Source organism: Nelumbo nucifera, chromosome 7, assembly GCF_055504915.1.
Source record: "Nelumbo nucifera cultivar China Antique chromosome 7, China Antique-T2T, whole genome shotgun sequence".
Taxonomy (NCBI): Eukaryota; Viridiplantae; Streptophyta; class Magnoliopsida; order Proteales; family Nelumbonaceae; genus Nelumbo; species Nelumbo nucifera.
The window spans coordinates 1,159,815-1,176,173 of NC_142655.1; the positions used below are offsets into that span (position 1 = coordinate 1,159,815).

The window sequence follows — 16,359 nt, forward strand, 5'->3', positions numbered from 1 at the left end:
TTATATTATCATCAAAAGATGTTCTTCGTACACGACGGATAGAATTCAAATAACCTCCCACTATGATGATAATATGATAAATGATGATATCATCATGCAGAGATATTCCCAATATACGGAGGAAATGTGTTGCGGGACATTATGAAGGCAATTTAGTTACTCTAGATCTCCTGCCCACGAAAATTCTACCCAGGCCTATCCAAAATACATTACCCTCCCTGGATTGGGAACATCTCCTCAGCATAATACTATGCAGAGGATGAAATGTTCTCAGCGATAGACGTGGGCAGAAGATGCGGGCGGATATTGATATTATTGGTGGGGGTATTTGAAATTTAGAATTTTGAGATGGAGTGCAGTATAGTTTAAAAAAAAAGAGAGAAGGAATAACAGAGCGTCGGCGGTTTTGTTGGATTCTTGTGGGAATAAAACCCTGCCTTAAAACACCATGGAGGGGTGCGTAGGATAAGCAGACATTGGTGTTGTTTGTGGGAGAGAAAGAGAGGGTTAAAATATCGCCTAATGCCCATGGTGGACGCTCGTTAGCCACAACAAAACTCAGTTGGTTTTTGTGTCTGAAGTTTTTTATCTGGGTTGGGCTCGGCTCGTCAGAGTTGCTGCTCTCAGTTGGTTTTCACGATGGAGCCGCAGCTTAGCAGCGGGAGGAGGAGGAGGAGGACAGTGTTGGTGCTCCTCCTCTGCTTCATGGCTTTGATCCCGTTATCGTCGGCCGCATCTGGGATGCGCATTTCAAGGCAGAAGTTGGAGGTTCAGAAGCACTTGAAGCGTTTGAACAAACAAGCCGTGCAAAGCATCAAGGTTGTTCTCTAAGCATTTATATTCTGGCTCTTTTAGATTTCTGAGTAATCCCAGTTTCTTGGTCAAGCGTTCTTTGTTTTTGTCATCTCTTCCTTCCTTCTGCCTTTTCTTTTCCTGTATGGATTTTCTTATATTCTTGTTATAATGGTTTTTCTGTATTTTATTCTGGGCTTTCTCCATTTCAACACAATTACTCTTTTTTTTTTTACTTTTCTTGTTTTATAGTTTTCTTTTTTTTCATACAATGTTTTTTCATTGCTTTTTTGTTAGGAATAATTTTGTTGGTATTGCTAATAATGTGTGTTCTGATGATCCCTCTCATGATTTTGCCGGAACAACAGAGCCCAGATGGAGATATTATTGACTGTGTCCATATGGCTCATCAACCCGCTTTCGACCATCCTTTCCTCAAAAATCACACAATTCAGGTCTGATCTCATTCTCCTTCTCTCTCTCTCTCTCTCTCTCTCCCCCCCCTTTTTTTTATTTTTCATGATTCTGATGGTGTTTTGTTATGCTTTTTTTTTTTCCAGCTGAGGCCTAATTTTCATCCAGAAGGGCTCTACGATGAAAGCAAGGTGTCTACAAGGCCTAAAGACAGACCCAGGACCATCACTCAGCTATGGCACTTGAATGGTAGGTGCCCAGAAGGAACCATACCCATTCGTAGAACAAAGAAAGAAGATATCCTAAGAGCTAGCTCAGTCAAAAGATTCGGCAAGAAGAAACACAGAACCATCCCAAAACCAACCTCTGCGGATCCTGACCTGATTAATGAAAGTGGTCATCAGGTAAGGAAAAAAGAAGAAACATGAAAGAAAAAAAGGACTTTTTTCATTTACTTTCTGCTGCTTTGTTATCTCCTTTCTTAACATCTCTTTTTTATTATTTTTGGAGTGATTAGCATGCAATAGCCTATGTACAAGGAGATAAGTACTATGGAGCAAAAGCAACCATTAACGTTTGGGAACCCAAAATCCAACAGCCTAATGAGTTCAGCCTGTCCCAGCTCTGGATCTTAGGAGGTTCTTTTGGCGAAGATCTCAACAGCATTGAAGCTGGTTGGCAGGTATAATTACTCAATAACCACATAAATATTGAAAAAGGAAAGCATATACTAGAAAGAAAACGCATTTCCATTTGTTTTTTGTTCCTTCATCGTCTTCTCTATTTAATATTAACCCAGCAAGAAAATACAGGTTAGCCCAGATCTCTATGGAGACAATAACACGAGACTCTTCACCTACTGGACTGTAAGTAACCATACTTTCCATCTTTTCTTGAGTTCTTCTTTGCTTTCTACTGTTATCTCTTTGTCATCTAATGGGTTCCTTTTTATCTCTCAAAAAAAAAAATGCAGAGTGATGCATATCAAGCCACAGGTTGCTACAACCTTCTATGCTCGGGCTTCATTCAAATCAACAGTGAAATAGCAATGGGTGCTAGCATCTTCCCTGTATCTGGCTATCGTGGTTCCCAATATGATATCAGTATACTTGTCTGGAAGGTAAAATCCAAACGACCAAACTGCCCCAGCAAAACCCATAAGAAAATACGTATGATTATAAAATTATATCAAAAGCAATTGTTCTCACACATTAAAAAATGTAAAACAAAAAAAAAAAAATTACAGAGAAGACTGAAGAGGCAGAGAATCTCTGACATGTTTTACACCTGTCCATGCATTATTTTTTCCTGTATTAATTTGTTTAATTAAAATTTGACTTGTTGACTAATCGTGTTTGGTTAATTGTGGCATTTTTGTAGGACCCGAAGGAGGGGAACTGGTGGATGCAATTTGGAAATGACTTTGTGTTGGGGTACTGGCCTTCGTTCCTATTCTCATACTTAGCTGATAGTGCATCCATGATTGAGTGGGGTGGAGAGGTTGTAAATTCAGAACCAGATGGTGAGCACACCTCAACTGCTATGGGTAGTGGTCATTTTCCTGAAGAGGGTTTTGGCAAGGCAAGTTACTTCAGAAATGTTCAGATTGTTGATGGGTCCAACAATCTAAGGGCCCCCAAGGGAATAGGTACCTTCACTGAGCAATCCAACTGCTATGATATCCAAAATGGCAATAATGGTGATTGGGGCAACTACTTCTACTATGGTGGCCCTGGAAAGAACCCTAATTGCCCATAAGGGAAAAAAAATTCTTCTAATTCCCCTTTCTACTACCTCTATGTAACATTCAATGTAAGCTAATGCCCCTCTTTTTTTGTTTATTATTATACAACCTTTTTTTTGTTTTTACTCAGGTTTAGAGTTTAGAGTTTAGAGTTAGTAACATTTGCATCTTGTTTCTTATTCTCTGTATTGTGAAGTTTTGACCCCTGTATTTTTCACTTAAAACTCTCCACATAAGAAGTTGGAGAGAGGGTCAAGTTTCTTAAGCCCAAAAGGAACAGACCCTTGTCACTCCTTTATATGTATTTGTTTGCTCCTGTCTTTGGAGTGGTTTGTTAATGGATGAATGAGATTTTGATGGTTGGGTCTTCTAGCAAGTAGTTTTGGAGCAAAAATGAGACAATACAAAAAACTTGGTGCAATTGGTTGGAATTTGGAAAGGTTCCTGCCTTTTACAAGCTGTCTACCATTTATTTTCTCAAAGACTAAGCTGTCCACCAAATCTTGAATTTTTTAAGTGTATGGTGGGAGAATATGAACTGTTTGATAAGATGTATGGACCATGGAGAGCATGAACACGTGAAGGGATGACTCATGTGGACCTGCGAGACTTTGATGGGCCATTCAATTATTTGCAAGAGTTTGTAGTTTCATGCTCAGATTCTTCTTTATAAAAAAGGATTATCAAGATTGAATTTGCCTTATCAACCGACTTCCGATTATTCTTCTTTCTCTCTCTCTGCATAATGAAATGGTTGTGACGATAGAATTTAGAAAACCCATTTAATCTGAAATAGAAAACACATAAGTGACTAGAAATGCTTGAACTCTGCACACATTCTGAAAGCATGGGAATGTACTGGTACAATGGAAACATCTCCCCATGAATTTAGCATGATTGTACAAGAGATATTCCTATTGTGTGGTTGGATGCTCTGTGAGCAGAGTTTTTACTTATATTCGGGCTTGAAAATTTTACTAGAAAATGTACTATAAAAGTTTGGGAGAAGTATGAAAAATATAATTCTCCATAGAGGTAGCAGCATTCTCACTCATTTCCTTTGTCCGGTTGCACTTGGCATCTTGTTGCTTCCTTAATTTGTTTTTCCATTTCAGTTGCTCTCTCCCATATATATAATAAGTTTATCTTACACTGCCAATGTGAACTCATCTTATGCTACTGGTCCCAAGCCCAGATAAAAATGGAGGGTTACATCAGGTTGATAGCCTGCATTTAAAACTTTTGCCTAACTCTAGTGACCAAGGATGACTGACCCCATGTGGTTTGAGATAAGGCCTCGATGATGGCGATGATCGGTCACCCTCTTCCATCAGTTTTAGCCCAAGAACTCTCAATTGTATAATGGACAATGGCTCATAAATTCCTTCCTTGCCAAATTTTCAGACGTTTCATTTAATTTGAAAGTGTTGCAAGAGGAGAGTATTCTATGGAAAATGAGAAACAATGTCATTTTCGATCGTTTAGTATTCACATTTCAAAAAAAAAAAGGTTTTTGTAATCATTTTACAACAACCCAAAATCATAAAATGATAATTCTCGTCAGAATATTATTTATTTTCTTCTTTCATTTTGATTCCATTCACCACAGAAATTTACCTCTCTCTCATGAGCATCAAATGGAATCAAAGCATGAAAGGCACGTACAGAGCCATTACAAACATGGCTAATATTTGGGGAGTCCCCCCCAATTGGCTAAACAGTAGGAATCTGCAATGTCAGTTCACTTCGCCAGTGTGCAATATCTGTTGGCTTATGAGGTAATTAGAAATTTAGAACTGAGAGTAAGTCAAAATTGTACCTCCATGACAGCAACTGCATATGGATTCAGTGCCTTAGAAGCTGTCTGGTGTCCATCAATGTCTCTATGTGATGTGGGTACTGGGTAGAGATGCCAACAACGCTCCCCTCCTTCGAAATAGGATGGGCAGAAAAAACTCTCTCTGTATTATTGCTCTCTGGGGATGAAGCTCTCAAGGCTCTAAAAACCTTACCATGCAATAAAAGCCAAAACAATTGAGGTTAGAAGTCATTGTATCATGATTTGGTGTAGACCAACATCCAACATTGTATTAGATATTCTCTATAACTGATGTCTAGCGGTGAAAATAAAGGTTCTAATTTCTAAATATGATGTCAATGAGACTGGGAATGGTTTGAGGATGAGATCAACAGTCGGTCTAAAATTAGATGGTTTTCTGTTTTAAAGCTAAGATTTTAATTAATGTCAAAATGGAGAATACAAAATTACAAAAACACAGTGAGCAGATTGAGGAAGTAGTCAATGGTGTGATGGTTGATCAGTATTGATTATCATGAAAAGTAGCGCTTTCATGGTTATGGGGATGGGACTGGGTATAAATAATTACACACAGACACAGTACCTTGAAAATAAACACAGTAATGTACTGAAGCAAGTATATTCTGAGATGGTGGTGGAGACAAAGCTCTGGCCCGGTTAGCATTCTCGAGTCTGAAGATTGAACCCAGTTGGAGTTGGAGGTGGCTTTTGGAAAAATAAATGCTAAGCTAAACAGATTCTGGCGGGGTAATCTAGAAAGTTAAACAGATTCTGGTGGGGGAACCTAAAAAGCTGTAAGTGCTGAACTTATTCTGGCAGGTTGATGGGAATGGGATTATTCTCTCTATAAAATTAAAAAAAGGTGTGGACCTGCCGAGTTCGGCCCAACTTTTGCTGGCTTCAGTGATCTCAACTTAAAAACCATAGATAGATTAGTCAACTCCCAAGCTTAAAAATTATAAATAAGTGGATGGGGGAAGTACTGAAGAAATATGCATCACTCTGAACTCTGAAGATTGTTTTTGACAAGTTTCTATACCAGATTCTCCTACATATTCCTTTTGTTTGGCCTCACACAGATCACAGGATTTTGTTTAACTTTACACACCTCATCAGTATAGACCACTGATGTTGATAATCTGATAATAATAATAATTATATGGGTAGACTGTAGACAGACCCTGTCGCTCTCTAAATCTTCAAGTGAGAATAAGTAGCATGGACTGATAAGTAGAAGTGTTAGTACTTTATGTTATCAAGCAAAGGATGGAACATTGGATATGCTTAGGTTTTGGTTAAGGCTTAGTTTGGGAGGAGTAGAACCACAAACATATAAACATGTCTTTTCAAAATCTTGTATTTGCACTGTACATATTTGGTTGTTACCTGATGTAGTTGGGTCTCGTTTGAACAGTTTTGTAAGTCTTGGACCAGATCGGATGATTCAACTGGCCTGGTGGCCAGTGATCCCTCTGGGTCTTGGCTAAACAATACCCAAAATGACTTTGGTGGAAGCAATAAGAAATTACTAAGCAAACAATTGATATGGCATTAAATAGAAAAGAATGAGAAAAGAATATTCATGTAACTGAACCCATATAGTTGGGACAAGACTTAGACGATGAATAGACCAACTATCTGATTAACCAGTAAAACCGTGACCCCTTGAGCATTCAAGTTTACTGTCCGAATCTTACAACTAGTTCTCAGGCCCTACATTTGATCCTTTGGCTTAAGCTTGGAAGTTGGATCTGCTAAGCTAGCAGGTGCATGGTACAGCTAAATTAGCGGTACTACCCTTGGCTAATGGACATGTCGAGAGATTCCACTAAGACCCCCAAATCCACCCAAGTGGCAGTGTTTATTAGTTTTGTCGAAAATAAACGAACAAGAAAAAGATTCAAGCCAGAACCGTAACTCAATTCCTAAAACAAACACTAGAAGTTTAGAGTTAGAAGGACCAATTTGAAACAGTCAATTTCCTGACCCATTCTCTTTTGGGGTTTCTCTGCTTTGAGATAAAGTAGATGTTGTGTTTCATATATTATATTTAACTTACCCTTTCTTAGGGTGGGGTAGTGAATTAATAGTTTTTCGTAACCTAGGGGATGTTTGGAATCGTGGCCGTTTTTCAAAAAAAAATGGTGTCACGCCAGATTCATATAGGTGTTTCAACAAACGCCCATATATCTCATTGTTTGGTTCAGCCAATTATTAAAAAATCGGGCATGCCTCAAAAATCGGGACTTCACCGATGCATGAAACGCCAAATTGGTGTACCGTTTTTCAAAAAATTTGGCATTTCATGCATTGGTGAACTGTTTCCCCTAACGGTTGATTGATGTGAATCCTATGTGGTGCTTACCTGTCAGCACATATATGAAAAACGGTAATGAAAATCACCTTACCAAACAGCATAGTATTACTCACTGCCTACGTGACAAAAGCGTTTTTTTTTTTTTTTGTGAAAAACGGGTTTTAGAAGCATGGGCATTTTTTCTTGAAAATTAGTCCCAAAAAACGTCCACGCTTGCAAACACCATGCTAATTCCTTGGCAATCTAAATTATGTTGTGTCAGGCTGTCAGCTCAATTGGAAAAGGCATTTTCAGTATTAATCTCTTGGCCAACTAGAATTCAGGGCACTTCTATCTTTAAGCATTTTCTATATATGGGTCTTCATTTGAAGAAGATAGGAGGTTATAAGCAGGGAAAATCATGGGCCGGGCCTGACTGGGCTAGGCCAGGCCTATGACTTTAATTATTTTATATTATCTGATATATATAACATATGTTATGTATAATAAGAAATATTATATCTTTTGGTAGATAATATGTCATGTATAATATAATAATAAGAACTTGACTATGATATCGAAAAAACTTTTAAGCAATGACTTGATGACAAGGAAAACTCTCTGCACGCATTGTTAAGCCAACTTTCTAGTTTCTTTTCATTTATTTCACTCTTTGAAACCTTGAATTGACTAAAGTGCTTTACCAAAAGAAAATGACCAAAGTGTATTCTTCCCCAGAATCAGTTTATGCCAGTTGGAGCTCTTGACAATGAGTGGCTGCTGGGCAGCCTGTTTGGAGTCTTACTTCCGTCCATTATATTGCATGATATATAAAACCTTATTTGCTTGAATTTGAATATTTATACTGTGGCAAAATTTATGGTGCATCTATTACTCCGTGCAATAAAAGATTAATTGGTTGATCTGATGATAACTACATCTTGTTAAATGCTAATATTACATTTAATTTTGTGAGGTGTAAATTAATGAAAAATATGCAAATTTTAATTCTGATTGGTTGAGATCTGAATTTAAGGTTGAGTTAATATTACTGAATGTACCTTATTTGAACTCTAGTGTTGCTTATAGATAGGTGGCATTTTGTCATGTATAAGGTCCCTGCCGTCGGGATTTGCCATTTAGTAAGGACTTAATCCATTTGATTACTGCATGTTGATCTGGATGGTCAGACCATTTGACCGGGAATCATTTATGCAATCGGTTCTGTTTTATCCCTAATTCATTCTTTCACAAAAAAAAATGTTGACTTGGTCAATGACCTGTTGACCTGGGCGATAGAATTGTCAACCCATTCAACCCAAATAATGGTTTTTGGCCTTTTTTTAATATTTTTTTATTTTTTATTTTTAAAATAGAAATGAATTATCCATTCAAATCAGACGGTTGAACTACTGGCCCGAAAACCAGTGGCCAAAGCGGTTCCAGTTCCGAGTCGGTTTTTAAAACATTGGCACAATGCCTTTGTTGGCTGCTGGGTGTGTGGACATGTGGTCATTTAGTCAGAACTTGGTAGAGATGCCTAGAGTGATTTTTATTTAGTCTCCCTCAGGTTCTTTCACAGTCAACTACTTTCTGAGACTACAGGACTTATCATGTTCATTAATTAGGCTCCAATTGCTGGACACGGAGGATCAGGATTCACCACTGTTGAAACCTGCTTAATTAATTATAATGGATCATTGCGCCTATTAAGAAAAAATGGTATTGTTTTGAGAGATGTATTGCTTACCAAAGATCAACTTTTTTGTTAATTGGTTGGAATTCTTTTCCAGAGGCTTTTATGTTCATGGTCTTGCTCACTAATTTCACATAACTGCAGCCCTAGCTAAAATGATCAACATACAGGAAGATGCTTCATTTGCAGCAGAAGGGGATCAATTGAAGCTTGTCAAACCACTGGACCAAGTTTAGTGTTTCTTTCTTATTTCCAGAGGTGAAACAGAAATCTTTGTTGAATTCCTGGTTTCAAAAACATGCAGGATTCCTGAGATTTTCCAAACGGCAGCATTAGCTTCTGTCCAAGCCCATGTAAAGGAGGGTGTCAGCTGGTTGGGACCTGCACGAAAAAACAAAACCTTTAGCCAATCCAATATGAAATATGAATTCTGATCAGATTCGCTTAATATAAACAAGAAGATAGAAACTACTAAACGACAACCCTTGTCATGGATAAGGACATGGAGTAGGTCCAGCAGACCTGATCCTGCAACTGAGGCTTTAATTTACTTACAACTGAATGAACACAAGAATTACAATCCTCTCGTAAATGAAAGAGAAAGAAATTAAACAGAGATCAGATAGAGAATAATGAAACCTCCAAAAGTTTCCCAACATCTTCAATAATCGATCGGGGAGCAACCAGAAACTCAACCTACTTGTTCTTTGTTGATAGCATTGACGAATACTCAGCATCGATCAGTACTTCTAACACAGACCTCCCCAGAACCTCCCGATCGAGATAGCTTGAACTCGAAGGCAGCATAGTCGGATTGCTAGCTTCTGCTCTTGGCTCCTGGACACCACGCATGCCAGTGACAGGCTTTACCAGCTGCATGCAGTCAAGTTCAACCCACATCGATCATAATATCTATGATAATGATGATGATGAACACCCAAATCAGGCCTCATCATAAACCCAATTCTGGAACTGTTGAGTTGGTAGTGATTTTGATCAGCCAAAGAGTAGGAGACAGTGAGACACCACTTGCAAGCGTGAGGAGGCTTAGCAGAAGTGGGGTGATAGATGAGGACAGTGAGTGAGGCCACACCAGACTTAATTTCTTTGGTGTTGCTGATAATCTTATAGAGACCTTTCTAAAGATCCAAAGCTTCTTTCTTGAATTGAAAATCAATAATTTGTTCCTCGGTTTCCAAACTGGGTCTGGTTTCCATATTTAAAATCATTCCGCAGAGAAGCCACCTTTGAAGACAATGCATCCTCTAGGATTTCTTAGGGCGATTGTTAGTAATCTCACGCTTTACTGCAACCGACATTATCCTGTGGCATTTGTAGTTGGACGTTCAAAAGTTTGGACCTCGCCATTGAGAGAAGGTTTTCTGTAAGCTTTGGACCTCGGATTTACCGATACATTCAAGATGATGCAAACCATATTACCAAACTTCGAATTATATTGGAGGAATTTAATTGTTGAATGCAGAAGTTGTCTAAAACACTTCATGTATTACTTTAGTTCTGTATGGACCTCGTTCTTGTAACCACGCTAGCTACTCAGTGTCTAGGAAAGAAAGCTAAAGAAACCAATATGAGTACTCCTTCATGTGGTTACTGGTAGCGAATTTCCTTGCTCAAACATGTTCTTGAGAAAGAGATGCACCCACAGAAAATATTCATGATCATTAGTGGAACTTCAGTCTTTGGGCATTCAAAACAAAAGGTCTTGGTATGTAACTAGCCACATTGTTAATTTATGCTTCAGATTAAACAGGTTGTTTTGTTGTATGCATGATTAATATAATTTTTTTGCATATATACTGTTAACTGTCTCCCTGATCAATTATATTGTTAATTTAAAAGTTGAACAGAAAAAAAGGAAAGGATCAATGGTCTTTATTATGTTTTGTAATATCTCCTTTTATTAAGAGAAGCTGTGGGGAGAGTAGCTTTGCAGCTGTTAAGTTCACACAAGCAATAAGATTAGCATCTGCAGCTTGATTCACAAGTCATGCTAAGAGAAACATGCAAAGTGCATATCTATATGTATACTTCAATTCAAGCTACTGCTGCAAAACATTGTGTATATTTGCAGGAGGGGTTAATTCCCCTTTGGGAAGGTACAAGATGGTAAACTAAAAACTTCTCTGTGTTTCTAACAATAATTTGTTGTTTGATTCACTAATTAGGTTGTGTTTGGTTTGATAGAAAATAAGAGAGAAACAGAAAGTTGAGTTTTGGAATTTTACATTTCATTAAGACCCCATTCGATTTTTGGTAAGTTACTCGGGTAAATGCAGTTACTTGGGTAGTAAGTGCATTTACTCATGCTCTTTTATTTCTCATGTAAATAAGACAATGACCATTTTAGCCATCAAAATCCATCATTAAAAATGGTATTTTTGTCCTATTCAAGTATTGACAACTTTCCCCCTAGGTGGGAAAGTTATTTACCCACCTAAAAGATGGGTATCACTTACCCGATACCCAAGAAAATAAACTTTTTTTACTCTTCACATAAATCTGAAAAAAGAACATGTGATTCTTGGTCAATGGGAACCAAAATCCATTGACCAACTTTCCCCCTCTCAAAATCAGAAAAAAGAGCACCCCTTAAGAATTTCCCCTCAGCTCTATCTTATTTTATCAAATCAAACACAGCCTTACTTCCTCTCAGTTGACTTTCTAAGAGATCAATGGAATAAAAATATGTTAACTTAGTTGAATTTATTAATGATCTTAGCCTTTACCTTCAAGAAAATAACACCCTTTTGATGGTTGTCCACCTAATAAAGATGAGTGTTGACCGGCAGATTTTCAACTGAGTCTTCATTTCTTTTAATGTATAAGGATGGGAAACAAAGACCCAGATATATATATATATATATGTGTGTGTGTGTATATGGCTAAAACATTATTTCAGATTGAAATTTTATCACCTCTTAATGGAGCCTAAGAACATGTTACTACATGCAATTGAGTATTACACTCTAGGTCCTAGTGTGAATGTGTTGAAACCTTTTAGGCGCTCTCTTTGTCTGAAGTGCAAACTTCAATTTCACCATTGGTGTAAATGCATGGGAATACAAATGGACCGAGTGTAAACTCTCGTTTACTTTTGCTTCAAGTTTGACTTTATTTTATTTGTTTGTACGCATGCTTTTGGTTATAGTGCAGTGGTGTAAATGCATGTACAAATAGGTTAAGTATAAATTTCCAGTAATTTCCTTTTGCTTCAGACTTTACCTTGTCTTGTTTGTTTGTGAAAAGTAAAATGGTGTGGTCCCACTTTATGTGCAAGAGAATGGAGTTAGAGGAGGGTTATTTGTTTGGAAGTGATGTAGGAAGCAAGATAATGTGGTCCCCATTTTACATGAGGATCCTTTTACTCAAAGAAAAAAAACTTTACAAGAGAGAGAATTGAAATAAAGAAATGTGATGTAAATTTTGCATCAATTTCTTGAGATTCCAAATTAAACTGCTAGTGAGTGCAAATGAGAAAGAGTATAAATTTTCCATCAGGTATGAGCATAAATCATGGAATAGTTACAAACAAATAGATGCAAAACTGATCAGGTGCAAAGTTTGTATCTGGTTAATTTAGATTTGCACCACAGTCAAAACAGCTTATGGTGTAAAATGTGAAGTAAAATGAAGTGATCCACACTTTCTATGAAAACGAATACAGGCAGGAGAAAGGTTGTCTTTTTTGGGAGGAGTAAACTTAGAAGTAAAATGATGCAAAATCACTTTATACGAGAGAGCCAAGGTAAGAGGAAAGTGGTAAAGATTTTGCATCAGTTTTTGGGATCCAAAATTCACATTGCAAACAAGTGTAATAGACACAAATATGGATTAAGTGCAAAGTTTGCATCCAGTTCAGATTCATGGTGTAGAAGTAAAATGATCAAGGAAAATAAGCCAAAGAGTGACACCTGGACAAGTTGAGGAACAACAATGTGTACGCCCCTAGAGCCATGTACATGACCGGCAAGCTAGTGTTGAGAAAACTTGTGTCCCACTACCAGCGAGACTCGTGAGATGAAGTAGGGATGCAAACGGCGATCGAATCTAATAGGATTCGGTTTGAATTCGAATCAGTTGAGTCTTCAAATCTGATCCGATTTGATTTATTTTCTTTAAAAAATAATAAATTATTAAAAGAAAATTAAAATATATTATTTAAATAAATTAAAAACAAAAATAGAAGTATTTTTTAATTATTTTTATTATATATATATGTTTTTATAAAAATATAAATAATATAACAAATTTATAAAAATAAAATATAAATATATATTTATAAATAAATAACATATATATATATATGTATTATATATTTATATTTATAAATATAAATATATATATATATATATATATATATATATATATATTACATATTAGATTGGATCTTCTCGGATCGGATAGTGGTGATTCAAATCTGATTCGAAGATCCGAACAAGGGTGATTCGAATTCAACCAAATAGAATTGGATCGAATCATGATGGGGGTGGACCATGTTGGTGAACAGCCCTGACAGGGACCCGACTTCCCCCAACCCCACTATATATGTAAAATTAGTGAATTTCAGATGTTAAAGGTTTGATCCAATACAAACAACCTTCTTTATTCGGAGCCTCTAAAAAGTCAAAAAACAACTATATCTCTTTTCATATTTTAAACACTTTTAATATCTTGTTAACTTTTTAAATTTTAGATTTCATATTTATATTCAATTTTCAATAATCAAAATAGTCTTAGATTCCATTTTCAATTTGCTAACAAACATGCTAATTTACAAGTGAACTATTTAGGTGATGTTTGGCAACGATGATGATTTCCCATAAATCGGTGCCACTTAAGGTCTACACCAGAATATGAAGAAACAATTTTTTTTTTGGTGATTGGCTGATTGTGTTGGTTTCTGGGAAATCAGCCAAAAATCAACCATTGAAATCAGCCCTTTTCATCTATCACATTTTCTAGTGATTTCCTGAATTTTTAACTGATGCTGATTTTTTGAGGATGACATTGCATTGAATAATAACTCCAATACAAAAATAAGCTGCCCTTGAAAAATTAGTACCAAACAGACTCAAAGTCAGTTTCTCAAAAAGCAGCTTATATTAGTATAAATGATATCAAACAACAAATTTTGATGATTTTTCAAAAATCACCGATCCATAAATCACTGGTTTTTAGATAACTGGCAATGAGAAATCATCACCTAAGTCTTATGTTTGTTTGCAAGGCATGCAATTCATTTGCACTAGTAAAAAACATAATAGTACAAATTTTGGTTCACCATAAACAAACGAAATAAAGTGAATAAATCTTCCAATAGAGACTTTTAGTGTGCGATATAAGATTTAAAGGAACGTTCCAATACGAAAGAAAGGAAATAACTCCCAAATCATCCCAACTACAAACATTACATACGCAATTACAAAAGTACTACTGGGTTACTCAACAATAGAATATGAAAATCTTGCGCAATCACAAATTAAAAGTACCACTAGGTTATTGAACAATAGAATACAAAAAATCCCTTCAATAATGATAAAAGAGGACAAATCCTTGGGTGTTTGATGTCTCTCTAAGAACCAAGGTTCAAAATATTGATACACCTCGATACGGTGGAAGGAGTGTATTGATACTTTGAACCTTTCTATTTTTTAAGTTTTTTTTTTTTCAAAATTTCATAGGATGGGCTATTTTTATATACTTTATTTATTAAAAGATATTTCTCAAAATTCCTTTAAAATGGGTGTATCAAGAGTCAAAAGATATAATATAATCTACTTGATATAGGATGTATCGGATATAGATTTTGAACCTTGCTATATCAATCGGAGTGTCAATGGACTAGTTTTGGGTTGTTGAACCCCATCCAAATCAAAATCAATTTGGATGGACCAATAAGACATATTGAATTGGACCAATCCAAACTTAATGGTCCAAATTTGTTGGATTGAATTGGAACTTGTCAATCCATAATGGATTTATATTGGATTGGGTTGGATTCATTGAACCAATGTCTGGTCCATTAATGGAAGAGAAAAATATAGATGTCAACTGACTGGGTTTGGGGAGGAACCAATTTAAGTTAGAACCATTTTGAACAAATTAAACAATCTAGACATTGAATTGGATTGGTCCAAAGTATTCATCAGATTGTAGTGGACCTGGTCCATTTGTAATGGACTGATGTCAGACTGCATGGAATTGGGCCAATTCCAATCCAATTGACACAATATAAGATGTATTGTATCGAAATAATCATGACTAGCAATTTTGGTGCCAAGAGGTGAGAGGTTGAAGAGTCTTTGGGGTTGGGATTGAGATTAGGGTAATCATTTTTCACTCCACTTGGACTACACACACATATATAATGGCACATATAATATACTAGTAAATATGTATGCGCATTTGCACGTGACAGTATCTCCAAGACAAAACTATTTATAGTTCATGGGCAATTTTTGAATAGTTATAAGTTGACAGTTTCTTAACTATTATAAGTTGACAGTTTTTTGAGTGAGAGTAAAGGACATATATGCCCTCTTTATGCCTGTTGTATGCTGCTTAGATAAGGGGTAGAAATTGTCCAATGAAAATTCTATAAAAAAAGAGACATTCACTCTTTTATAGGTAGTATCGATTATGTATAATATTTTATATTTACACAAATTATAACATATATATTATATATCTAATAATATTAGTGTAATAGCATGTTCTATGCATGTGTGCGAATAAGCATTAACAATATATAATATATAGTCTAAGGAGTTGACTTTTATAACCTGTATGAAAAAAAAAAACCTTGGAGCCAACAATCAAAATAGCTTTTTGTTTGTCAAGTTCTTAAAAATGTTGACTTGCTTAGACTTACCTCGTTTTATATATGTGTCGATATTTATTGTTGTAAGTATTTGGATGTAAACCATCTTTAAAAGATAATTTAATTTTTTTGTTTAGTTTTTATGTAAATAGATCAAATAATTGACTCCTGTTGTTGCCAAATACGGAGCCGATGGGAACAACATAATTTATAATGTCTGAGGCCGATGGATCCAACATGTTGAGAGAAATAAGACATTAGAGGCCCCGGGAGTTACCTCGGGGCAAAGATTCCGATGGTCAAATTAGCTGAGAGCTTTGAGGGGTCAGATCAAGCAAGAGAGGAAACTGAAAACTTAAATCTGTGTATCTCTAGTCTTTATTTCAATGTGAGAACCCTTTTATAGCTGAAGTTGCCTTAGAAAAAGGGATAATCGATAATAAGTAACGACAATTGGCAGTGGTTGATGATGGATGGCCAGAATGCATCCAACCAATGCCACGTATCACGATCCACAGCTTAGCTAGATATCCCTACATCAGCTCCAATGATGAAACATTCGACTTATGATCCAATCACCAAAACGGTTCCTTATTCTGCCATAGTCTTGTGATACTTATTCATCAACGTGATCAAATTCAAGAAAACGAAATTTGGATTTTCATTTTCTATCTTTATATCAAAGAAATACAAAAAAAAGAGAGAATCTTCAGACCAATTAAGAAAACAAAGGGAAAATTTATATATTTTTTCATAA

At 36.1% G+C, this 16,359-nt stretch overlaps 1 protein-coding gene across 1 annotated transcript; it reads left to right on the top strand.

Annotated features, from left to right (window-relative positions):
* The first annotated feature begins 345 nt into the window (after positions 1-345).
* LOC104597674 (protein neprosin) lies at positions 346-3,326 on the top strand. The gene is made up of 7 exons (XM_010259370.3): positions 346-819; positions 1,161-1,247; positions 1,353-1,610; positions 1,724-1,888; positions 2,019-2,072; positions 2,180-2,326; positions 2,587-3,326. The coding sequence occupies exons 1-7, from the start codon at positions 640-642 to the stop codon at positions 2,962-2,964; spliced, it is 1,269 nt and encodes a 422-aa protein (XP_010257672.1). The 5' UTR covers positions 346-639; the 3' UTR covers positions 2,965-3,326.
* Positions 3,327-16,359: the final 13,033 nt, after the last annotated feature.